Raw genomic sequence first — 26,392 nt, 5'->3', positions numbered from 1 at the left:
GTTTTGTTTTTAGCTCGATCGGGGCGGTCTATGCTCCCACACATGAAACTTGGTTTCCCCCTGGCGTGAGCCCAAGGCACGACACCATTATCACGTAGTTTCACTTTTCTTCCAACCATGTTTTGCACTGATCTGAAGTACGACAGATTTTCGGTAAAAGAGGACATGAGAAGTGTGTGAGGTAAGATAAGCTTAAACTATTAACATGTAATTTGGTTGAATCAAACGTTCATTCCGCACGCAGGGGCTTCTATAGGTCCAGATAAATCAGTACAGCAACATTCGTGATCTCTTCGACTGCAGTTGCACACTCACACACAGCACTTCCTTAACATTGTTGTCACAGCGTGCTGTTGTCCCGTTGTCACAGACTGTGTGGTGACAGACGGATTAATACGTTCAATCGTATTCGTAGTTGATTTAAGTTTTATAGAATAACCTTAAAGACAATTCTATTGATTGAATACAAAAGCACCACAATGGAAACAACTAAGGCTTTCTTGGATTCATCCTTTTAGCAGACCTTGTATCGTAGTGTACTTCCCTGTGCTTGTCTGCTTGACCATGCAAACTGTTAATAAAGTATTCAATAAATCAAATCAAACAAAACAAAAGTTAATCAGTGATGGACGATCACAGAGTGTGGTTTAGGAAATAAAGGTTTACTAAACATTAGTAACGTAGGCTACTATAGTAACCTTTTTGTTTCAAACAGCTCATTGATGGTGGAAGATGCTTGATTGATTGATGGATTGAAATATTTATTAACAGTTTGCAGAATTACAGTACATTTCAAGCACAAACTCAATACAAAGACTGTTAACTGTGAGTGGACGACCCAATTAAGCATTACACTTGTTTACAAGAGGGTCCACCTTGTTCAATTCATCAAAACATTTAGAGACGTACAAATAGACACTTCTATATACCGGTAGTCAAAGAACAGAACAGGAATTCATCATAAAGGAGGTAATGAGGCTTAGGGGTTTGTTTGGAAGTACAGATTAAGGGAGGTAATCATTTCCCAATCTGATCACTGACACTGAGATAGAAAATACTGAACATATGTGATTGTGTTTTGTCATACCTAGCCTAGGAGGACATGCAGAATGGGGTTTAATTAATTGCAAGTTTTTCCAACACCCTTATGTGTTGTTGTAATGTTGTAGCAACCTCCAACAGATGGTGTTGTGTTTGTTGTGCTGTCAAATATGTGTACAATACTGCATTTTTGTATAGATGCAGGTATTCCATTTCCTTCCCCATACATTATAGCTACACAGAGAGGCTTTGTGATCTGGTTCATGGCCAAGGCCATCAAGGTGTCAGAGGTTTCTCTCACTCACTGGCATCATCCCAGAATGTTCCGTTTTACATACAGGGGTACAGTCGGTACTGCTGTCACCTGACAGCTAGAAGGTCCTGGGTTCGATTCCCACTGGGGACACTGTAGGCACTGGGGGCGTGTTTCCTCCTCCGCATCATCAGTGCCCATATCCGAGGCGGGGTTGGCGAAAGAGCCTTTCTGTGTGGAGTTTGCATGTTCTCCCCTAGGGTAGGTACCCTCACAAAAAAACATGCAGTAATCCTGGTCTCTAAACTACCTGCCTGATGGAGGGGAAAGGAACTGGTCGGAATAACGTGTTCCCTCCACCCGCTACGTCCGGCCGGGAAACCCCCCCCCTGTCAGGTGAAAAGAAGCAGCTTGGACTCCTCATGCATAAATGGAAGCATGAGGTCAGTCCGCTGCCCTCCCCAGGTTGGCAGAGGAAGCGTAGCACCCAGGATTACATTAGATAATTGACACTGGGTGAAAAAATGGGTTGCAAAATTGTGGGATAAAAATGTAAGAAAAGTCATAGGCTACAGCAGGCTCAGATTTGTTGTCAGTTGCCTACTTACAATAGCAATCCTGTTTCCCCCACCAGATGGCAGAACAGTGCCGGACAGTGAGAGTGGCGGGCCTTCCCTCAGACATTGAGGATGACAGATTGACAGACAAGCTGTGTATCCACTTCCTGAGATCCAAGAATGGAGGAGGGGAAATAGCTTCTGTCATCATTGTCGAGGCAGCACCTGGCTCTGCCCTCATTACCTTTGAGGACAGCAGAGGTCAGTGAGATAATTTATTTTATAAATTTATTTATTTAAGTGACATGTTGAAGAACAGTAATTTTTTCCCCCTGTTGTGTAATATAGGTGTAATTAGTTATAGTCGATTATAACTAGGCCTATTTCACATTATTATGTTATCTGCACTGTACACATGCCAAAATTCAGTTTGCATTAATTTGCAAAGTATTAACTGTACAGTATTTTAGCTTTACTGCCTGTCACCATCGATTTACACTGAGCTCAAGTGTTGGCATCCATTTCAATGGAAAGGCTAGTGGTGAAAAGTGCTTAGTCAGTTAAGCACAGACTGAGATTGATTTCCCTCTGCTGACCTCACTCACACAGTGGCCCAGAGAGTTATTCAACGTGGGCAACACATTTTCCAAGTGGACAGGAAGAAGTATGAACTGACAGTAACTGAGCACCACAACAGTCTGGAACCTGATAAGGTATTATCTATTATGCACACTGAATCAGTAGCAGAGACTCGATTGACACGGATGCATTGATGAATGCAAGCATTTTTGATTAATTGAAAACGGTGGGCCCTATTGTGTAATTCTTTAATGGTGTCGTCCACTCACAGTTTTTGTATTGAGTTGTGCTTGAAATGTACTGTAATTCTGCAAACTATTAATAAATACTTCAATCAATCAACAAAAAAATCTATCCAAAAATCTATACTTCAATCAATCAATCAATCAAAAAAAGTGATGGGTAGGTTAATATCGGTCTATGATAATTAAAACTCAAGCCACAGGTGGGCAATATGTCTATTGAGGAATTCTTAAGACTAAATACAAAAAAATGTCAATACTATATCATAATGCATGCATCTATAAGTTTAGTTTTTATTACACAAATGATCACAAACGATATTACAGATACCATATTCATTGTCAACTCATCACAAATAGTAGGCATTACATGCAAATAAATATAATACTGCACAAATAATTATTTGTTTCACTCGGCGAGTGCTTAAAGAGGGTGGGCCCACTCCTGGCGCTGCCACTGCACTGAATATTGGAAAATATTATTTTTGGATGTTAGACAAAAGAAAAACACTAAATGTTTTGCATCTCCCCTCTTCCCTTACTCTAGGTCATCGTGAGCATGTCAGTAACTGTCGACTACAGTCAGCTCCCTCAGAGACGAATAACGGTAACAAGCATTCATAACAGCCACCCTGATGTTCACATAAGCTTCAATACTCAAGAGGAGTTGTGCACGCTGCGGGGAGCATATTCACACGTCCAGGCTGCCTTATCACAGCTGCTTGGGCTTCCTAGAGGTCCACAGTCTAGGAAACACATGGAGACCCTTCACCCTTCTGCTAGTGTCTCTGGAGGTCTCCCCACTGTGCAAAGTCCTTATAGTCAGGAGTCAGGAGATCGTGACAGGAGACCAAATGAGCAGGGGGAACACAGGGAGCAAGTCCACACTGGAGATGTCAACCCAAGTCCACAGGGACATGTGATATCTGACGGTCACAGTTTTCATGACATAGGCCTGGCAGAGGGTGGTGCCGTGGCTCAAGATCCCACCTCTGCAGAGGACGACTTCTCACTGATCATGGACGCAGACCTCTTCCAGTATCTGCAGAAACACTGTAAGGAGAAATACCAGCATATCCTCAGTATGTATGGCGTGGAGGTGGTGGATGTGACCACTCAGGGACTGACCACTCTGTTTCTGCAGAGTTCACCAGGGGTGGATGATGCCGGCCATGAGCTAGAGCGCCTGAGATTGGCAAGTGGTGAGTTAAGTCGGCTTTACCAGGAGAATGAGTCCAAGATCCGTCGAGCTCAACTACCAAAGAGCATCCTCTGCCCAAGAGGTGGCCTACAGATGGCTATTGATAACTTAGGTGTCAAACTCCCTAAGCTCCTCCTGAGTGAAGATGAAAGGAACATCTACATTGTCGGGAGCAGTAGCGATGTGTCCGAGGCCAAACAGTTTCTGCTCCTGGACCAGGGTAAGGACATGGGTGTGGCAGGTCTAATGAGGTCACCGTCATCTGAACTAGGCTCATCAAATGGAGCTCATGAGGAGACATCCATGCCTGCCGTCTCCACAGTCGGATCTCTTGATCGTAGCTTAGATAAGATGTTGAAGGCAGAAGAGGATGAGGGGAGAGCTGAGGGAACCAGGAGGTATAAGCTAGCAGCTCGATTCAAAGACTCAGGGTTGGGCGGGTTAGGGAACCGACCAGTAGACTTAACAAGAGTTTCATCGTCCAGTAGACATACAGGACCCGTTTTGGGCCATGGCAGCCTCTCGGAGATAGCAGGCTTTTCCAATAGAGGGTACCCCTCCACAGGGGCGCAAAACACTGGAGGTGACATTTTGTTTAAGACTGGAGATACTCAACCATTCCCCACAGGCACCCTTAGCACAAGTGAGTCCACTTGGTCAGGGAGCACTATAGGCTCAACTGCTGGGTCAGGGTCCAACTTGAGGCGATCCAGTAGTTTCTCAGGTACTGCCAGGCCCAAGCACCAGGTGATTGAGCAGCGTGACATTCAAGAGGACTCTGGGAAAGCCAGAGCCAGAAACCGATCAAGTAGCTTCAGTAGCCGAACAGCAAGGGACAAGAAGGAACGATATACTGCAGAGATAACAGTTCCTAGATTGATGTGGTGCTACATAAAAGAGGCTTATGGCACTCGCCTGGAAGACTTGACCAGTGATCTTCAAATGAATGAAAACCAATCCGAAGAACCCAGTGGTCCTTTGACTGTAATCTTGACAGGCGCAGACTCCTTGAAAGTGAGTTCTTGTCAGCTGGGCTTACAGAGGCTAGTTACCATGGTTACTACAGATTTCTGCATACAGGAGCTACGTCTGTCAGAGTTGGGCGTGTCAGACCCGGCTGATGAAACTCTAGGGGTGTGCTGTGAGGAAGTTCGGAGCCGGTTTAAAAAAGTCTCCATCCGGATTATGAAGGAGACCATATATCTAATGGGCCCCAAACATTTGTGCTCCCAGGTGGGTGCTGCACTGAGAGAGGTGTTTTCTGGAGAATCATACCAGACAGGTGGACAGAAGGATTTCTCTAATCTGCCCACTTCCACATTTAATCAGTCCTTCCGTCCACAATTGACCAGAAACCAAAACACAGCTCTCTATAATAACACACAGCAACAGCTAGATAACCAAATGGGGGGAGATGGTGGCAATCAGGAAAGGGATGACTCTACCGAGAGACAGAGAAACGGTGAGCTAGAGCACACAAATGGATCTGTGACCCAACAGCTAATTAGAGAAGACCCTGTCATTAAAGCAAATGTGGCGAGCACAGATGCAGTGCATGTAGATGGAGGGAAGAGTGATCCATTCATCATCAGCCACTCTGCAAAAGGAAACAATAGAGATGTCCGACATGTCAATGGTGTCGGCTCGACGGTGGCACACGCCCGTGAAGATGCCCCAAAACCCCCAAAGGAGAGTAACAAACACTGCAAGGTGAAGAACAACAGAGAGCACGGAGATCCAGAGGGCCAAGAGAATCCCAGCGGGTCGCTCATTCGCTCCAGTTCTGGCAGGTCCAGACTAAGAGTTATGGGAGGCATCTGTGTATGTGGGGAGAGCGGAGCATCAGTGAAGAGGACAGGCTGTGGGGTGACCTTGTGCCCAAAGTGCTTGGTCAGAGTGCATGTGCACTGTAGAGTCTGTCCTAAGACAGAGTCTTTGCCCCAGGGCATTCAGGGCAGTGTGAGCTACAGTGAGATGCCAGTCAGCCTACAAGGTTATAACAGGGACTCCACTCTGAAGATCACCTACTCCATCCCTGATGGCATCCAAGGGGTGAGAGGCTTATTTTATTGAGGATATTCAAGAGTTTCCACTCATTAAATTAATATTTCTTTCACTGAGACAGTAATTTGTAACATGCCTTATTATTTGTTTCCTCTCCACACAGGAGGGCCACCCCACTCCTGGGGGTCCTTTCAAAGGAGGAGTATTTGAGGCGTACCTTCCTCTATGTGATAGGACACGGAAGCTGCTGCCCAGGCTGGAGAGAGCCTTCAGGCTGGGGCTCACCTTCACTGTGACTGTCAAAGAGACAGGTGCCAGGGTCACTTGGGATTGCATCCCACACAAGACCAGCCTACAGGGAGGCAAATCAGGGTGAGTGACACAACGTGGATCTTCCCTTCTCTGAGACCCATACATTAAAGATAAGCCATTTGTTATTAAATATAACCCCCCACCCCATAATAATATGTAATAAAATCATACTAAATCTATCTGTGTCCGTGGCTATTCTTGCAAACCACTAGCCAGGTCAGTGTGAAATGTCTTGTGCCAGTAGGCCAATAAGTAAATCCCCAAATATTTCTTACAATGTGCCTTAATCTTTTTCTGTGTGTTATTTTGAATACATAATATCAGATCCACTGTCCCTCCGTATTTGGGCAAAACCGATGTAATCAACATGAGATCAGAGACTCATATAGAAGCCACTCTGTTATTATGTCTTGTTCCAGTAATGAGCATGGGAAGTAGACAGTTCCGATGACCGAGATAAATGTGTTTTATTGTCCCCGTTTTTGTCTCTTTTCAGAAACGGATATCCAGACTCCAACTATTTGACTTGGTTATCTGAAGTCTTGGTTTCTCATGGAATCGAGGAGACACCAGCCAAGTCCCAAAACTAAAACAAAAAGAAATGGCTAAGAAGTTAAGAAAACAAGTTTGTCTTAAAAACACCTTTTTTATCATAGTAAAGTCATGTGCACTGTATTTATATGTTGATGAATGATGGTTAAATTTACTACAGTAATTTTTTTTGTAGAAGGCTGACTAATGCATGCAAAATCTAAAACGGTGAATTGTCTTTCTGATAATGTGCACTCTTACATCGGCATCGATACGAGTTTGATTTAAGTTTTTAATTTTTAAGTTGAATCAGTTATCATTTATTAACATTGCTTGATTGGTTTTAAAAGGGTTTATTGTTGCATTGGCATACATTCCTACACCGATTCACTGTTGTTCTGAAGCAGTACATTTTATATTGTTTGTATATTTTATAGATACATATTGTATACGTATTTGTATACACTTGTCATGATTAGTGGATGATCTTCTGTAGAACAAATATCAGATCCAGGGAAACTGTAATTTGTGTCTTTGTGTGCACTCAAATGTGTTGCAGTTTGTTCTGTATAGGTGTTCAGACAGAACACTGAAGTCAAAAAAGGCTACAGAAATAAAAGCACACTGATTTCAGTTTTCTTTTTTTTCCTTCTTTTTTGTTATGCTTTTTTATTAGTCCTGGAAAACATGTAAGGCATATGGTAACATTACACACTGAAGCATTACAAGCTCTAGTCCATGTGGACAACATGGCACCAACGCAGTAAACCCAGAGTCAAGCACAGAAGCAGCATCAATTCAAAGGGTTTAAAAAACAAAGTAGAGACAAGGAGAGAGTACACTGTAAAATCCTCAGTGTTAATTCAGCTCTGAGTGTACAAATATAACCAAATGGACCCTTACTCTCAGTGTTCCAAATGGATAAACACTGAGGATTTGACTTTGTAGAGGAAAACTTGTTTACAAATCAACCTGTGGGATATGCCTTGTAGAAAATCACCAGGGGTGACTGAACTGTAAGAGGTCTTGCAGGGTGAAGCATTCCCAGAGATAGGTTAATGTGTGTTATGTGTGTACCAGCTGACCCCAGCAGTGCTGTTTCTTCTGAAGCCGAGGGTGGCACAAGGGGCAGTGGTTGGCCGCAGTTCACTTCAAGGGAAAGGCTCAAGGCTGCAATTGGCACCATGATCAGACTGGAAGGACATTCCCTGCTGCACCACACCACATTACTAAACTACTGTGGAAGAGATAGTGAGTGATGCATATACACACATGCCCTTATTTCCCTGTCCATCTACTCACGAATCCTAGTAGTCTAAATGACAAGCCCGGCCAAGCACTTTCTCAGCATCTCTGCAATGTTGTGGCATTGCAGGATTGCAACGGTTTCAAGTGATTGCTAAAGAACAGCCAGCCACAGGCAGAAATTGTTGTTTTGTTTGAGGGAAGGGTGTGTTTGTGTTCTTTGAATTGGATGAGTGGATGTGGCAATCGTCAGACAGATCCCTCTCATTCTGACTTGGAACACTAGCTTACTTCAAACACTGAATCAGGTGAGCAGCAATTTGTTGTGAAACACAAAATATATCATTGCTAACTAGGGCATAAAAGATTTCTTATAAAAGGGAAACCGTTTGGAATGACTTGTGAGAAACCACTTAAAGCAAACAATACAATTTGAAAACTGGATGGTGGTTGTCTGTCATGGAGTCATAGCCTAGCCATTGGAAATACTGTGTACTATGAGCACATTGTTCACCGAGCTAGAATTAAGAATATCACCAATTGATGTATTCGTCTGTGCTCCTTTCCATCTCCGAGTTAGAATGTGCTCTTGCATAAGAATTTCTGTCTGACTGGAATAGCATTTCAAGATGACATACATCGTAGCTCCTCCATAGTGGAAAAACTATCAGGCAGCACGCCAGAGTAGGAAGGGGTGGGCTTAACAACACTCCTCCAACCCATGACAACACCCACCCTACAGACTGGAGATCTCAAAGGCATCTTCAAAAGTACCACTGGGGAAATTCTTTTTCACATGCCTATGAATGTAGGCAATTTCATTCCAGATGTCAAAGTGATGTTTTATCCAGTATGTCTACGTCTATAGAGGGGGAAATGTGGAGCTTTGTCAGGCTGATGGACTACAACCACAGCAGCAGCCAAGACGCTCTGGGGATGCAACACAGGAAAAGTGAATTTTACTCAAAAAAGTCTTTAAGTGAACTGAGGTCAGCTATATGGCGTACTTGTTACGTCTGGGACCAGTCGTGGCTGATCTGAGATCAGCCAATAATTTGTGCAGCTGCGCTACAGTAATGTCATCCTACCCACAGCTGTGTGAAAACATCTGTTCCCTCACTTGCAATACAAACCATTTGGAAACGGGCTTAAAGAAATAGAAACGTGGAGCATTGAATAATGGAAAAAAAAGAAATTAAACAATGAGGGCTGTGGAGTAATTCTTTTCAAATTTTAGTGGTGTGTTGAATAATCTTGTTTACACTATCCTGTCCACTTACTGTGATAATGACATTTGTTTAGAACACTGGAGGAATCCTCCATATGGATGCGGATGGAGGCGCCTCAGAATGAGGTATGCTGTGTGCAATGACTGAGGTACAGTGTAGGCCTACATCACTGTAAAATCCTGAATGTTAATTTAACTCTGAGAATGTACAAATGTATAAATTAACACCAAGGATTTTACTGTGCAGGAGCAAGACTGACCAATCAAAAGCTACAAATTGTTAAACCGTTTTGTAAACTGCAGCTAAATTCCATCAGTACTGCGTTGGGGATACAAATCTCAGACATAGTGCAAACTTTTTTGTATTTTAGTTTTTCTACAAGGTCAAGGAAACATATCCAGAAAAGGGATTTTCTTCTTTTTTTTCTTCTTTTCTTCATAGTTTTATGCAGTGTTTATATTCAACGCATTGACAGAGGAATACATACAGTAGGCTATAATAATTTGGCACAAATGGCTTGGACAACATAAAGAGTCATCACGTTTCAAAGGATTGCATCTTAACAGGACCCCATAAGAGTAATTAACTTTGAAATTTAAACCCTTGGATAACAAAAAAAAAGAAATAAAATAAAAAAACAAAAACTATAAAAGGTAACATAAAATAAACATTAAGTAAAACATCCTTTTACTGAAGCATGTTTCTCACATGGCACTCGGAACAGAAGCACCATCCACAGGTACACAAAGGGAGCCCAGCCAATTAGAACAGAACACTACTAGAGGCTGACAGAACACAGTCACTCCCCACACCAGCGTGGTAGTCACACTCCACTCCAGCCCGGCGTAGCTTCAGAACCCACTTCCATGTTTTACTCATCCAGTCAAGGATGGAGGAGCACTTTGATTTCAGCTGCCACCCAGGAGAACTTGGCCAGGGCAGGTGCTGGCAAAGCAGAAAATGAGTGGACCTGTGGGTCTTTTGTGTGCCTGCGTGTCACCTGGCTGCGCATTGAGCTTAAGCAGAGATGTCTTGAAGGGTGTTGTTGAGAGATGGCTGAAAACCCGGTTAGGGTGGAGGGGGAGGGTCAAAGCCTGCTGGACTGGAGTGCGACTGTCATGCTTATAAGTGCATTTTGCTTAATTTATAAGCCGTCGTACGACGGTGTCATTTGCCGAAAATAGCAGATCTACAAGCTTGCGAGCTTGTAAATTAGCTATTTTCGGCAAGAGACACCGTCGCGTGACAAAGTATAAATCAGGCTTTAAGAACAGAGTGCAAAATACCAATACCAACTGTCCTCATGACACAGGCCTCTTGTCAGCCAAGGAGCAACAAAGATCCAATAATGGTGGGTTTGGGCCAGCGCTACATCACGTTGTAGCAGCATATTGTGAAGGGAAAAGATTGGGAGGGGGGGGCTTTTATATATTTTTTTATCTGACAAACGACCTGAGGACACACACATCTTCACACAGAATGTCACACCACACACAACACATGAGGGAGGCCACTCATGCTAACACAACCTTTTTTCTTTTTTTACAAAGTCACCATCTGATCCGAGGCTCAACAGTAAAGCCAGACTCACAGACAGACGGGCAGAGAGATAAATGTGTAAAATGACGCCCTCCCACGTAACATTTACAGTCCACCCAGGGGGATTTGTGGGAAGACTTCTGGCCCAGCCCAAAGGATTAGTACTCAATAGACCTCTGGCATGATAGCAGTCAGACAGGATTCATATTGTGGGATATTGGCCATTAGGGGGAGCAGTCTACCCTTTTCCTGGAGCCAGGAATAATAGCAACAGGCCACTGTTTGGTGCTTCAGACAAGTAGTCAATGAATTGAAATTTCAGGATCATAATAAAAAGTAAAGAAAAAGCTGGAGCAATACTGGGATCTTATCCTAAACAAACCTCTCCACTCAGTGTAAAATGTATCGGGAATTTCAAAGCCAAATTTCTCCAAATTCATAATAGATGTGTAAAGCCAGACTACAGCACCAACTGTTGGCAAAGAGTTGGGGAGGTAGAAAAGAGGGAGAAATGGAGAGAGTGGGAGAAACGGACCACAGTGCCATCTATGATGAGCCTGCCGCCTGTTGCTATGCCGACCATAGAGAGGGAGATCGAGAGAGGAGGGAGGGAGAGTGGGTAGAGTGGAGAGGCTAAGTATGTACGCCAGCTTGAATTTAATTCTCCTCTCCCAGGTCAAGGCGAACGACAGGCGACCGGTCACTGCGAATGGAGCGGAATGTCACAGAATGCCGAGGGAGGACGAGTGCCTGATCTTAACTCTCGAGGCAAAGGAGTGGTGTTCACATCCTTTTTGCTCATTTCAGATACTTTAGCATCTCTCCATCATGACAGTGCCTCTTTCATAACATTCATTGTGCGTGTGCGCGCACGTGTGTGTGTGTGTGTGTGTGTGTGTGCGTGTTTGTGGCCTCTTTGAACAGAAACAAATTCTCCCTTAATTGGCACTGTACACTTCTTGCCAACAGTTGGTCAGCTAGAAAAATCTGTAACTATGAAGCTAGGCAATGAGTTCCCTCTCACTATTCAATAGTGGATAGAAAGGCTCATTAGGGAATCATGAGGGAATTTCATATTCCAACTAGTGCAAAACTGCCAGCCTCTATGTGCTATAACGTGTTGGAAATTTTGCTGTCACATCAAAAGATTCTGTGAAAGAACATCTGTTTAGGTTTCAGCTTTCAATGCATATTCTGTATCCAAATGATACTTTTGATATGCAAGATCTATATCGATCTGGTATTGTCCGATCTATACGGATCCTGAGTCGTTATTTCTACTGTGTGTGAGGCTAAACGTCACATGCATCTCTGACTCATCCGTAGTGATATAAGCATTGGACCTTGAGAGAGCATGTGTGGGTGTGGTCCTTCATTGATCTGCCTGTCCGTCCATCCGTCTGTCTGGTTTACGGGTCTGGACCATAAGGAATGTGGGATAGGGGGATCTCAGTAGTGAGTGGAAGGGAGAAGGTGGCAAAATGGAAGTCAGAGCAGAACAATTTAGCACAGTGGGAATGGAGATAAAGAGAGGCATGGGCTGGGGGAGTGGTCGGTTAGGGGTTTGGAGCGTTGGGAGGCACAGGGGCACCGTTTGAGCCGGTGTGGGTATTATGGTAGTCAAGGAAACAGCAATCTGCCCCAGGCCTGGACAGTACCCATAATAGCTCTCAGACTCTGCAAGTCTCAATAAGCAAACCTTTTAGACAAAAGGTCAGCATAGTGGTTATTTTCTTCTTACTAATGAGGCAAGAAGCGGAGTTAGGAACCTCAGTTAATGTGCACTAGGTGGGATAAGAGTGAGGGGGGGGGTGGAATAAAAGGGATGAAAGGGAGGAGTTGGAGGGTGGACCCAGGCCTGAGTAATCGATCACTGCTGTAGTTGAACTGGTGGACTGAAGAGGTGGGAGGAGAGGTTGCTGAGAGGTGAATTAAATGATGGATAGATCGCCGTTTGATAACTCCACCCCATCAACTGTCTCCCACCCTCGCTCATCTTCCTGCCCCACCACCCCCCCCCCCCCCCCGCCCCAACCACTGCAACCCTCCTCCCTGATCCCTCATCCAATGCAGCCACCAACACCCCAACCCCCCCGTCACACACACGCACACGCGTCACACACACACACACACACACATTTACCCCCCTCCCACTTCCAGGACATAACGCTCCCCGCTGGTCTGCTTGACTTGATCCGTTCCTCCCCGCTCACTTCTCCTCTTTCTTGGGTTCCTCCTCCTTCTTCTCCTCTTCCTTCTTGGGCTCCTCCTTCTTTTTGTCGTCTTTCTTCTCCTCCTTCTTGTCATCCTTCTTCTTGTCGTCCTTCTTCTTGTCGTCCTTCTTCTTGTCGTCCTTCTTCTTCTCCTCTTTCTTGTCCTCCTTCTTGGGCTCTTCCTCTTCCTTCTTCTCCTCCTCGGGCATGGGGTCCGTGATGAGGACTATCTTTCCGATGTTGCTCCTCTCCTGCATCTTCCGCATGGCGTCACTCACCTGTAGCAAAGGAAACAGGAGATTACATACAGTAAGAGGTCCAAAAGTGGTGTTGAACTTGAATACAAATAAGAGCACATATTGTCTTCATCTTTTGCTTCTGTACTTTGTGATTTAGGAACCAGTATCAAGTATCAATGGGAAGTGCATTCCATAGTTTTGGAGCCAGAAGGGAGAAGAGTTTGGGACTTGCATACTTAAGACCTATTTTTTTAGTGGTGCTAACCACTCCCACACGCAGCAATGTGTGTCTGTATGTCTGTGTTTGTCTGTATGTATGTATGTATGTCTAAGCACCATCAAGTGTCACTGTTGTGCAACCCAACACAAATATTCTCAGATCTACAAGCTCACAACATGTTGCCGTGCAAGTACAGTACAGTACAGTACTACGAAGAACAGTACAGTACTACGAAGTACAGTGCAGTACCGACAGCACCACTCACTTCAGACGGGTCTGATTTTTGTATAGCTAGATCAGTTTCACCCTACAATGACTGAAAATAATGGCTACTTCCGGTTCCTCGCTGACACTGCATGGACTGAACACATTCGCTAAATATATGGACAAAGAGATGCATATCATGGCCAGGCAGGTAGTATACAAACCAAGGTTCTTCCAAAATAGACGAATTATCTATTCACAGAGCAACATACTAGTAGCCGGTTTACATGCGATCTGCCAACGCATGAGGCGATAAATACAAACTCTGGCATTCCTTAATTCTATCCCTCCCACAGTTAAATGAAGATGATGCCAGACAGGCTTCTTCTACTCCCTTAAAACCTCACTTTATTTATATACATCATGCTAAGAAAAAAGAAAAGCCTGCTTCAGGAAAAGTGGGGAGTTCAGCAAAAGCTCATTATTCATGCTCACCTGGCTGTTACTGTAGGATCATCATTATATGCAACCACTGCTCAAAATCAAATATGTTTACGTTTGTAAATCTCATGTAACCATATATTTATTATTTATATAACACAGTAACAATGTTTATTGAAAACTCATGGAAATACTGCAAGGACATACTGGCTAGTGTTACGGCACATTACCATTATTGAGCGACTGCAAGGCCGCTTGTCCAGTCACAGGTGAGACCTTAGAAGGGCGACAGCCAATGATTGATCGACCCACTGGGCCACACTGGCTGGCCGTCAGTGACACAGGGGAGGATCGCAGCCTGTCTGACCCAACCCTTCTGCCGTCTGTTCCTGTTGTCCATCGTTTGTTCCCCTTCGTCCCATTTTCCTCTCCCATCCCACCATCCCTGCCTGCCTGCGCAGGCAGGCAGACCTGACCACCTAACGACCAATGCCACGGCAACGGAGGGCCATCTCCTAGCAACGCAAAGCCTTGCCGAAGCCCAGCCCTGACGACTGAAACGCACACAGACACATGGGCGGAGGGGGTGGGAGTTCGCAAGGAGGAAGGATGGGGGGAACTGGTGTCTTTTGGATGGCGAGAATGTCCCAGTACATAAAGGGAGCGAGAGAAGGGTGCAGTAACAAGAACAGTGTGATGGGTGAATCTACTCACTAGTCTCTTGAATGTGAAAGGAAATCACACTATATTCATTTAACGAAGCACTTTAATTGCTTTGCCTACTTACCCCGACTTCTGTGTGCTTACAGCATATATCTCTGTCTCCCAGACATCTTTACTATGGAGATAACCCCATGTGAGCATTATCGGCATACATTAATCTAGGCAGGGTTGATGCACATGATAGGGATGGAGATAGAACTGACAGGCACCACATATCAGTGATCATGCCTTATTCAAAACATGTTCTCCACACATGTTTATTGATTAATGGACATGGAGGATGACAGGATAGGTTGGAGGAGGGTTGTTCAATAGTGTGGCATTTACATTTAGCCTCAAGGCGATCAATATTATCTTACTAATTAAGTTTCCGCAGCATTGTTTGTCCTTTTCAAAAATACACAAACAACCACAAGAGATCATACAAACTAATTTACCCAGTATATACACTTACTCTATCTCTCTTACAAAACTTTATACTAAATGGCTGTGCAATCTCTCCTTTTCATCCCTCTGTATTCTCATGCTCTGCCTTTCTCATACATCAGGGCCACTCCCTAAGACAGATGCAAACGCATATGGGAGGTCACCATAGCAACAAGAAAGAAATAGAGAAAAGGATAGACAGAGGAAGGAAAGGAGATTTCGGGAGTAGAGTACATAGAGAGAGACAGAAATATGGAGAGAAAGAGACAGACAGACAGACAATATCCTAAACACAGAGATTTAGTGTAATCTAATGTAAAGGCAGAAAAAGGGTGTCAGATGGCGCCGTAGACAGAAGGACAGTGGGCATTTCTTTCAGGCCAGAACACTGACCGGTCTTGGCTTTGATACTGTGTAGCTGAAGACTTAAGCCTGGCCCTACTGACTGACTCTGTCATACTCTCGCTTTCCTTTCATGCCGTCTCTATTACTATCTGTCAACAGTGTTCATTTTCCCTCAACAGTCCAATTCTGTCCAGAGTTGGGTTGAAGAGCAACATTGATTCCACTTTGTGTATGGCCACGCCCATTGGTTTTGTAAACTTTTGTGGACATTGCATTGACTTACATTCATTCCACACACACACACACACACACACACACACACACACACCTGCTCAAGATGCCAGGTTGAGTCAATGAGGGGTTTGACTTTCCCCTGACTATACAGGTCCAGGATGACGCTCATGGCATGACAGATGAGCTCCGTCTCCCCGTCCAGGTAGCCCAGGTGGAAGCCACACACTGACTTGTTCCCCTGGATCAGGCTGAGCGTGTGGATGGAGAACTGGTGGTACCAGGTCTTAGCCACTGCTAACAGGTTCTTCTTCTGGCCCGCCAGCATGTTGGCTGCGCCTGACAGAGGTGGGAGAGAAAGGGTTACATGCGGCGAGGCTGTGAGAGAAAGACAGACAGACATACAGAGTCTGGCTAATAAGCCAGACGCGAAACAGCCGTTGAAAATAAATAAATGAATAAGCCTGCCGGCGGCACGACAGTGTGATATGAGTCTGACTTTAGCCAGGCTAGGGTAGCCTGGCTCCAGCCCCTGTATTGCTAGCTAGCCACGCCCATAAAAAAAAAAAAAAAATTCAGGCCAAGTGTCAGGCTAGAAGAGGGGGGCTCTTTAATCTCAAACTGAGGGGCAGTCTCTGTGTGTAATTGATTCGCGGTGACGGATGAAGCATTGTTTGGACCGGTTAATTTACTGAGACATTATCTAACCCCGGCTTTCTTTTCTCCATTTTATTGTTTTGCACATGACATTCCTAGCCAACTGATTCTTTTCCATTCTCACCAAAGCTTTAACTTCCACATCTAGCTAATCTGTGGGTCTGTCTCAGTTTCGGTTGAAGAAGCGCTCTTGCATAATCGGTACAGAGGCTCCTCATATGACCACTTCATCACTTCTCATGTGAGGTTTTTATGACATCTCACATCCCCTTTACGGTCGCTCTGTCTGTTGTGAATCTGGAAACCCACCCACGTTGGCACTTCCTCACTCTCACTGTCCTCACACCTCCTAAGGCTCAGCCCTACTGTGTTCTCAAAGGGCCCTAATGGTATCGCTCTCTCCGTCTCTCGCTTTCCATCTCTCTCCTGCAGAGGGACACAGGGACAGAAGTGTGCTCTGAGAGAGGGGAGGGGTGCTGGAGAAGCAGACCCAGTCTGATACATTCAGACACATTCCAGGTTCCGTGTGGATAGAACGCCCATTGTTCCAACCACGCATACTTCTGATAAGCTGGATGAGAAGCAGCCGGCAAAGAGGGACGCGGAGAGCAGAGGACTTGCGGGCAGGGAGAGTAGAGAGCTACAGATGGAGGGATGGAACGGAGGGAGGGATGTACTGTGGTGTTGGGAGGGTGAATAGATGAGGATGAGGACAAGGGGGGACGGGCACCATGCTGGGTGGTGGGATCGGTTTTTTTTATGACATGCAAAGTAAAGGCCCTGTTCTCCATGGATGCCGACCCTGCCCACTGTTGCATGCACGCTGGTCGCCGATTGGCATGGTCACAGAGAGAGTGTATGGGCCTTCCCACGCACAACACAGCACATTTGAGGACATGGGCCTTGACAGAGAGGCCAGCAACCGGGTGCACTCTGCCCACTTGGAAGAAGCTCATTTGGTAGCTAGCATGGGAACCCGTGAGCATTTTGTCTAGTGTATCAATATGCTTTTAACAAGATCATATTATCAACTCACAACACTTTTGAACTTTAATACAGTAAACGTCTGAGGATTCATTTAACAATCTAGATTTTGTCACACAGACAGTGGCTGTCACTCATCACAACAGACCACAACAGACACAACAGATCATTCTTTTCTTACCGTAGGTGATAAGTTTTCCCATAGGTTTGAGCAGATTGTAAGCCTTTTGAGTGTCTGAGCCTCCAAGAGGGTCCAATACTATGTCCAAACCTAGGGGGGAAAGAAGAAGAAGAGTTATTAACAGTGTGTGTCAAATGGAAAGGAGAAGAGGAGGAGGAGGAGGATAGAGGAAGATGGCATTTTTCATGTGAATGATAAATGTTTCTCTGTAGAGTTTTGTTTTTCAATTTCTTGACAGAAAATAACTAACCGATCTCTGGGCAGAGAGCTATGGTAACCCAAATGTTTACGGGTTTCTCTCTGTGGCTTATTAATGTCTAGCCATGTAGGCTCAGCCTTTAATGAATAATGCTTCTTTCTGTCTGAAGGGGCTTCTTAAAGCAGGCTGGCCCATCCTTGTTCTGTTAAATCCCTTGTTTCTATTGATTCTAGCATGGCTCACATTCACAGCAGGGTTCTGCTCTGGCCACACCACACGAGCATTGACAGACAGACAAGAGACAGAGGCACAGATAGAGAGCAGAGCTTCATTGATCCAGACATCTAATTAGATGGGTTCTGTCTATCAGTCTGTCAGCTCGCTCTTTCTCCCCGTCTCTCTTCGCTACAGAGGAGAGGTGTTGGGCGGGGTACTTCAAAATGAGCATGTGTTACAGTGTAATATAACATTTTCCACTCTGCTAGGAACACAGCAGTAGGATGAGCGGCAATTGGAGGGCTGTTTTGTTTCAGAGACAAACAGCATGTGTGCTACCTGTATTTGCGTCCCCGTCACTGAGGTCGGGGAATCATGCATCTATAACTTAGGGGATGCATAATTGATGTTGGTATGATCCAGACGTGTACTCATTGCTTACTAAAAGGAGTTGTGCACTTGTCTAGAAAAGTAACCGTCTTGAAAGACTCAAATATGTGACCGCTGATTGTAGTTCGCTGTGAATTATGTCAAGAATAGGAAGTGCATGGGGGCAGGGGATTCTGTGTTCACATTGAGAATCAATCACAGTGCAGCAAACCAGAATGTGGTGATTATTACTGTAATAACTAGTCTTATAGTATTTCATGGTGTCTTATAGTCCAGGTTTGGTGTCATATGCGTTTCCGGTTTAAGCCGGTTTAAGTCCGCCAATCAAGAAAAGCTATGGGAAACTGAACAGGAAGCGCATATGTCACCTTCGGGCATACCCCGAAGAGTCAAAGACGTTTATCTTTTATAAGATTCCTAAACTTAACAGTGACATGGATTGGACAATACAGATTATAACTACCTTAAATATTACCAAATAAATACACAACATAATATTTAATTAAATTCCAGATATAGATGATGACAATGATGTAAACTGCAATTGGTTGACAGTTGGCACAGGCATACAACTAACCGTGGTGCGGTATTTCTGCATGTAATGTTGCCACAGCTGAATTGTAAGTACATGTGAGGTGAGGTGACTATAGAAAACCTAGAAACCTGGTAACTCCATTTGAAGGGCTTGATATACTACGTTGTGCATGATGGCGCGTACCAAAAATAGTGACTCTACAAGTGCACGCCGCACAACATTTCATGCTGCGACACATTGTGAGCTTGTACATCTGCCATTTCCGGTCCGCGACACGGGCACACAACGTATAGCATAAAATTGTCTCACCTTTGGGACTGATCTTGCGGACCTCTTCGACATAGTCCTTGGTGCGGTAGTCGATTGGGTGCGTGACTCCAGTCTGGCTGATGGTCTCGTGCTTACTGGCAGACGCCGTGCCAAACACAGTCACATCCTTCACTGTCTGACACAGCTGGGTGGCTGCAGTGCCCACACCACCTGTGGAGAAACGGGAAGCGGGTTTAACGTATACCTGGTTGAATGTTAAACCTATGTACTGTATTTAAAAGTCGGCAGATGAATACGATTGAAACGCAGCAATTGGCAACTGGATTAGGGAGAGGGATTTATTCCTCTCAATGTTCAATATATAAATGGCCACTCAGGAGGAGACGCCCCCAGTAGGAATTATACTTGTTACTCTGCATACAGGAATACACTTGCTAAAGGCACCCAAACATTCCATTTAACAAGTATTTCCTATGGCTGGTAAATGTAATTTGCATTATTTTATTGTCCCAGACAGGCCTTAGTCAATAACAGCGTGGCTGTGGAGGGCTCAGGGGTAAGTAAGAGCATTAAACACAATCACATTACCTCTGCAGCCTTAGGGAGAATACACCCACACACAGATGTACACACAGACATCCAACTCTGGAGAAACTAGCCATTGTGCATCGAATGACACTATTTTGGTTTGTATTCGACAAGAGAACCTGCCTAAAGTTCCACAAGAGATATTTGACCCGTTTTTTTATTCAGGACAACCTGCCTAAAATTCCACATTAAGAGATATTTGACTCAGCCAAGGTTTCTGTTTGCTAGTAAAGGCGAGATGGATGTCATTGTCTCGATAAATTACGTGCGCATAACTGCTTATAACAGTGCCACTGGAAATAAAAATTGATGCCGAATCAGCAATGCATTGTGCAAGATGACCTTTGAAGGCAAAGTGTTCTGAGAATATGTGCTTCCTGAGCTGTTTTGGATATCTGCGTTCACATTGACTATTTGAACATGTGGGCAAATGTCTGAGCCAGTGTTTGTTAAGGCAGCCACAGCAAGGAGTAATAGGTTACTGATAAGCAGGGGTCTGTTTGAGATGGAAGCTTGCTGACTTGAGGACTAGAACTGAAAGGCGTCCATAAAGGTCATTCATGCCTCACCAAATAAAGGGCACATCTTATCTGATGCCAGGGAGAATAAAGCAAAACAAATGGGAGCACTCACAGCATGTGCATTTAAATGACATCTATTCTTAATGGCATAACTGAGCTGCTGAACTGTGGCCCTCGCCATGTTTTCATCAAGTCGTGATCTACTGTCTTGGTTGTGGAAGCTGGAACACACTCCTACTCTCACAAGTTCAAGTTCATCAAGTTCACACTACGAGGCAGTCGAGCAGTCAACCACGTAAGGCAGGCGCATGACATGTTAGTCGATAGGTGGACTGTTGAGTAGTCTTGCATAATAATAACCATGGATGACATCTTTCAATTCAATTACAATAATTTCTGGTGGTTACCAAGAAAAATAGGCTGTCCTCTCTCTGCAGATTTATAAATTGATAACATACACTGTTCAATAGTTCAACTTGGTACCTTTGTGGATTCTTGCAGCATGTTGTAGGTTAGGATCAAGTGCAATGTTGGTGTTCTTGTTTCATGTCAATCTTGAGGTTGGTGTGGTTCTACCTAGACCACCTTTCTAATCAAAACGGCTAACTTTGGTTGAAGACCCACAAGGCTACCACACAGTAAAATCCTTGTCAGTGTATAAATGTAAGAAAACAGAGATCAAAAGAGATCAAATTAACAGAACAGTGTGAAGTCAAGGTGAACTCACACTCACAGGGAATCAGTGACCTCACCTTGTCAGGAAAAATCAGTCAAGAAAGTCAAGAATATTTATCTTTTGAGTTATTTATCTTTTGGGTTGAAGATATAGCCAATATACTGTAAAGTACAATCAAAATATGGTTAATTTTCTGAAGGTTAAAGACAGGATGGCATTCTTGATTCCAGTTCAAGAGCACCGAATAGACACCTTCACCTTAAAGCCTGATTTATACTTGGTTGTGTTGTCACCGTCGCATACCTTCACCGCTCCACTACGCGTAGGTGTCAGACGTCAGTCTATTAATTACTTTGTTGTAAAGCAGTGTCGCTCACGCAAACATAATTGTGTTTTTCACTTGTAAATCTGGTATTTCTGGCGAGCGATGAGGCCATACCACAAAGCATCTTCCTTGCTGACGGGAAAAGTAAGATAGTGAAGAAATAAGATCAAGGCTGTTTGCTGTTGTCTGGCAGTGTTGAGCCAGCTTTATAATATCACTATCTCTCCTTGTCCTCGGAGAGAAACCAAGTTTGTGTTGCCAAGGAAACCAGTGCCAAACTGCCTGCGATGACTGAGCATGGGGAACCATTTTGTTTCATTGGCTACTCCTCCATTGGGCATATAAAAGTCACTCGATTGCAAATCATGAGCTTGTGACCAGGTTATCTTTGACAGACCAGCTACAGTAATGTCAATCTCTTCAAAGCCTCATACAGCCAGCCATCTACGAGTACTGGTATGTTCAAAAGCTTGTACACCGGGCAGTATTGTGCACAAGCAGAGAGTGAGTACATCTACAAAACACATCTCTGCAAATATTCGTATGCTACAGTATGTATTCCATATGCATGAAACCATATACAAATATGTTTTAATACATGTATCTATTTATACAAGTGAGAAGTTGTACCCATACTCATTCTTTGTGCTCTATCTCCGACCGAACCACACTTTTACCACACATCTCTATATGCAAAATAAATTCGCCACCCTCCCCGAACTGACATAGCCTATTTTTTAGCCGTTCAAGTTTCTTATTTACTCTGCAAATATTACTTTTATGAAAATCACGATCGAGCCAGCAGATAAACGGGTGCCACAACACGCCGAGAAACAAGGAATTTAACCACGCTACTTGCATACACTGCAACTCGCTTACAATTCGCAAACCTGGCAACACTGCCTGCCTCTTACGTCACCAGCTCTGTTCCTCCTGGCCTCCGTAGTCCGTCGCGCTCACAATCTGTCGCAGCCATCTTGCTTTTCTTTTGGATGGGCGAGTGGACATTTAATGCTAATAAATTAATTATAGGTCCAGCAAGCAAATCATGATGGTCTGATTGTGCTCAATAGGTCACAATAACATTCCGAAATTAGGTGTTGTGTTTTGTATGGCATTTTCCCCAGTAGTAGTTGCATATCTATCTCAGCTTTTGCCTGATAGCACACATGCTAACGTCAGCAGCCATAGCAACATACAGTGTGCGCATTTCACCACGCAATACACACAACAGCTCGGGAGTTATTAAACCGAACGTGGACGCTGTTTCAGTGTTACATTTGCTGCGCATATCGGAATAATTGTAACGGCATGCATGATAAATGTAACAACGCTAAAAAACATCATTAAACATATCGTTTTCAGCTTAAAGCTATTACATTTCATTGAAGCAACTCCTTAGCATTGTTTTCATACCATGGATGTGATAAGATAATGTATCAAACATAAGGGAAATATTAAATAGCATCGGGTGTACCAGTTTGGCCATTTCTTTTTTTTCAATGGGGCAATACATTGATTAAACAAACGTTTGATTGATTGAGTTGTACAACGTTATACAACCCTAAACTAATTTTAGAATACACTACACAATACAATACAATTTTAGAACATATTTTGCACGTTCCATTTTTTTACTCAGAGATCCCTTTAGCTACACATGTAATATTTCCAGGCAACGGACCTACACATGTCAGCTACCATAAACCACTTCAAGTTATTAGGACGAAATAACTGACAGGAGTGACGGTGCTGTGCTGTGAGTAAACTAATAGGGGAGAGCCGCCAAGGATGTAACATTTTGCACGTTTCATTCTTTTACTCAGAGATCCGTTTAGCTACACATGTAATATTTTCAGGCAACGGACCTACACATGTCAGCTACCATAAACCACTTCAAGTTATTTTTTTGATAAAACAGGTCGGGAGTTATTCAACCGAACGTGGACGCTGTTTCAGTGTTACATTTGCTGCGCATATCGGATCAATTGTAACGGCATGCATGATAAATGTAACAACGCTAAAAAACACCATTAAACATATCGTTCTCAGCTTAAAGCAATTACATTTCATTGAAGCAACTCCTTAGCATTGTTTTTATACCATGGATGTGATAAGAAAATGTATCAAACATAAGGGAAATATTAAATAGTATCGGGTGTACCAGTACCAGTTTGGCCATTTCTTTTTTTTCAATGGGGCAATACATTGATTAAACAAACGTTTGATTGATTGAGTTGTACAACGTTATACAACCCTAAACTAATTTCAGAATACACTACACAATACCATTTCAGAACATATAATATTGGCCAATATGTCAAATATGTAAATATTACATATAATGGCATTGAATGGAAGCGGACCATTTGTAACACATGTTACAAATGACCCGCTTTTGCAAGTTTTCTTTGCAGTTGCTTACAGACCAGAATGAACGTGAATTCCGTCTAAACACGATGCAAACTAATGAAGAACATAAGCATGAACACATCCATGTGGATTTTTATTCACCAACACCAAAGACAAAAATTGTACCACACATATACTCCAGGTGTAAAATTAGACGCATTTTGAAGGTAAACACTTCAAACTTCAAACTCCTGGCCACGTAGAGTACGTTGCTGTACACATACTGACGCGATGGCGTCATGGTGGCGTTGACCAATCAAGATATAACGTCCATGTTACAACCGTCAAGCGTTACAACCTTGGCGGCTCTCCCCTACATTTGTTACTAACATTAGGTTGTGGCGAAGTAGACACGTGGCCAGCAGATACTGTGTTTTGGACAAACAGGCTAGGTATTGGTGTTGATTTGGGTCAACTGGACAAACAGCGTGGTGTTGTTTTGTGTCTGTGTTTGTGTTGGAGCGCCTCAGTGTGGCCGTACAGGTCATGTGCAACCTCTTCCACAGAGAGATGGAGACACTAAATCTCAGCTGGACAAACATGTTTGCATGCATGCATCGCTGCCTTGCATGCTGTGTGCTACTGTTGAGTCTGTCACTTACTTTGACTGATTTATGGCATTGTCTTTCTGTTAAAATCCAACTATGTTAATTTAAGAACTCTGGGCATATAGGTCATTGTTTATTCACTGTGCACACGTGTAGCCTATTGTATGTCAGACTGTATGTCTGTCCCACAGTCACAATCCTTTAGTACTTAGGCTGTGGAAATATTCAGGACAAAACAATGGTACATTTCCAATAACCCATTCGTTACTACATGTGGAGTCAACTCCCGCCATTTATTTCTTCCCATAGTGCGTGGCAAAGTCGCTCTGGGATGAGTGCGCGCGTAGCGCGCACGAAATTCTAGTAGACTATATGTGTGAATAGGATAAATGGAGGAAATCATCCAAACAATGGCACACTTTAGCCACTAGCACATTGTCCAATATCATTATTGTTCAGGAAAGAAAAAAACATGTTAAGTGATTCTAATGTAGTTATAATTTTGTCACAAGCTCTTGTTAATACTTTTACATATTTACAGCACAACCCATAGACAAACATTTTGGACATGTCATTATTGGCAAAGAAAGTCAGAAATGTAAATTATTCAGAAATAGCAGAAAATAAGCTTATAGATCAGCTATTTTGTGAGACACTGTCATACAATGTAGTCGAATTTTGTAATTATTTATGGAGGAAAAAAAACAAACGTAGTAAAGGTAAAGATATGGACATACAGTAAGGTTTTTGCATGACAGCAACGATATATTCTGTATGAGCACCTCTACCATTTGAACACTTTCATATACAGGCACAGACAGCATCTAGTGGACTACAGTAATTTAGTGTAAATAAACAAGTTAAGCAACGTACAGTAACATCCATCCGTTTACACATTATGTGCTGTACCGTTAGTTATCACACATTACTCTAAAGTCTAAACGCTAACGTATGCTCCTCTCATACAGCAAGTCATTCATCTTGTAATTACCTCAGCCTTATTTAGCATACTGGCCACATCTGAAAAAAAGAAACTCCTAGTCTACAGTATATCAATTTTTTCATTAAAAAGATTATCTTAAAGATGATCTTAATAGAAGTGATTATGCCTTAAAATGGTGTTAACAGGGTATCTAACCCTAGATTGTGAGTTATTGTGAGCGATACTGTATCTTGCCCAAGTTACTTCTAGATAGTGGGAGAATGAGGACACCTGTGCCATGATCCCCTGAGAACCAGGGTTGTCTACCGATAGCCGTTAGCCGTTTATTAATTTGTTTACCGACAACACTAACGGCTAATGGTTCACCGATAAAAAAATATATTTTTTATTTTGAAGCGCCGAGAGCGGGCACCGCGGCCAAAGAACCAAACCCCTCTTTCCACCTTTACTGTCAGTGCAACCACGCATGTGCTGTGACTTACTTCCCCCAAAACAAAAACACCAAAACAACTGCATGTAGTGGACTGCATGGAAGCAGGAGGGAAAAAGAAAAAAAGACGAACACACACACACACACACACACAGCATTGCGCGCCCGCAGATCTGCCCTTCGTGCAACGAACGTTAACTTGGTTCCTTAAACGGCAGATCATATGATCATAAGATCATAGAACGAACGTACCGGGTCCGGTATGCTGTTAGCTTGTTGCTAACGGGACCCCCCCCCTCTCTCTCTCTCTCTCTCTCTCTCTCTCTCTCAGACGTTCTCTCTCTCTCGCGCGTTAGAGAGACGCTCTCTCAACACGTCTTTCTTTCTTTCTTTCTTTCTCTCTCTCTCTCTCTCTCTCTCTCTCTCTCTCTCTCTCTCTCCCTAATCCTTCCTGATCGGTCCGCGATACATGTGTGATGTGTCCGTATAGAAGACTGTAGCCAACGCACTAGTGCACTGATTGACAGCAGGCCGCGTGTAAACGGTGTATTTGTCTATTTTTAATGCGCAAAACAGCGCTTTTCTTTTCTTAACGGCTAACGGTTAATTAGCCGGCAAGTCCTGGCGGTAACCGGTTAATACAATCTTTCCATTTGGCCATCCCTACTGAGAACCAGCTCCACAATGCTGGTCTTAAGACTGAACCCAGATCACAAGACCAAATAGCTAAATAGCTCTGCCA

General features: G+C 43.6%; 2 protein-coding genes across 3 annotated transcripts in view; one reads left to right on the top strand and one right to left on the bottom strand.

The window, feature by feature from the left end:
- Positions 1 to 93: 93 nt before the first annotated feature.
- On the top strand, positions 94 to 12,041 carry LOC308324522 (uncharacterized protein). 2 transcript variants are annotated; one of them, XM_080776576.1, is made up of 6 exons: positions 94 to 181; positions 1,929 to 2,112; positions 2,461 to 2,564; positions 3,220 to 5,925; positions 6,041 to 6,249; positions 6,686 to 12,041. In XM_080776576.1, the coding sequence occupies exons 2-6, from the start codon at positions 1,929 to 1,931 to the stop codon at positions 6,777 to 6,779; spliced, it is 3,297 nt and encodes a 1,098-aa protein (XP_080632702.1). In that variant the 5' UTR covers positions 94 to 181; the 3' UTR covers positions 6,780 to 12,041. The 2 variants fall into 2 exon arrangements, with proteins under 2 accessions (XP_080632702.1, XP_080632703.1); XM_080776577.1 differs by lacking the exons at positions 94 to 181; positions 2,461 to 2,564 and having other exon boundaries at positions 1,997 to 2,112.
- A 784-nt stretch (positions 12,042 to 12,825) lies between these two features.
- vat1 (vesicle amine transport 1) overlaps positions 12,826 to 26,392 on the bottom strand; it is a 28,138-nt gene continuing 14,571 nt past the window's right edge. Inside the window, exons 3-6 of the mRNA XM_080776578.1 lie at positions 19,247 to 19,417; positions 17,598 to 17,687; positions 15,873 to 16,114; positions 12,826 to 13,224 (exon numbers count right to left, since the gene is read on the bottom strand). Coding sequence (XP_080632704.1) covers positions 12,943 to 13,224; positions 15,873 to 16,114; positions 17,598 to 17,687; positions 19,247 to 19,417 — 785 coding nt within the window. The 3' untranslated portion in view covers positions 12,826 to 12,942. The remainder of the gene's footprint in view (positions 13,225 to 15,872; positions 16,115 to 17,597; positions 17,688 to 19,246; positions 19,418 to 26,392) is intronic.

This window comes from Protomyctophum bolini, assembly GCF_963924005.1.
Source record: "Protomyctophum bolini genome assembly, chromosome: 11".
Classification (NCBI taxonomy): domain Eukaryota; kingdom Metazoa; phylum Chordata; class Actinopteri; order Myctophiformes; family Myctophidae; genus Protomyctophum; species Protomyctophum bolini.
Note: the sequence above shows the minus strand (reverse complement) of the source record. Positions and strands in the feature narration are given on the sequence as shown.

Coding starts and splice junctions, on each gene's coding strand:
- LOC308324522 (XM_080776576.1), top strand. CDS start 1,929: ATGGCAGAACAGTGCCGGACAGTGAGAGTGGCGGGCCTTCCCTCAGAC. Junction 2,565..3,219: donor ACAGTCTGGAACCTGATAAG/GTATTATCTATT, acceptor CCCTTACTCTAG/GTCATCGTGAGCATGTCAGT. Junction 5,926..6,040: donor TCCCTGATGGCATCCAAGGG/GTGAGAGGCTTA, acceptor CTCTCCACACAG/GAGGGCCACCCCACTCCTGG.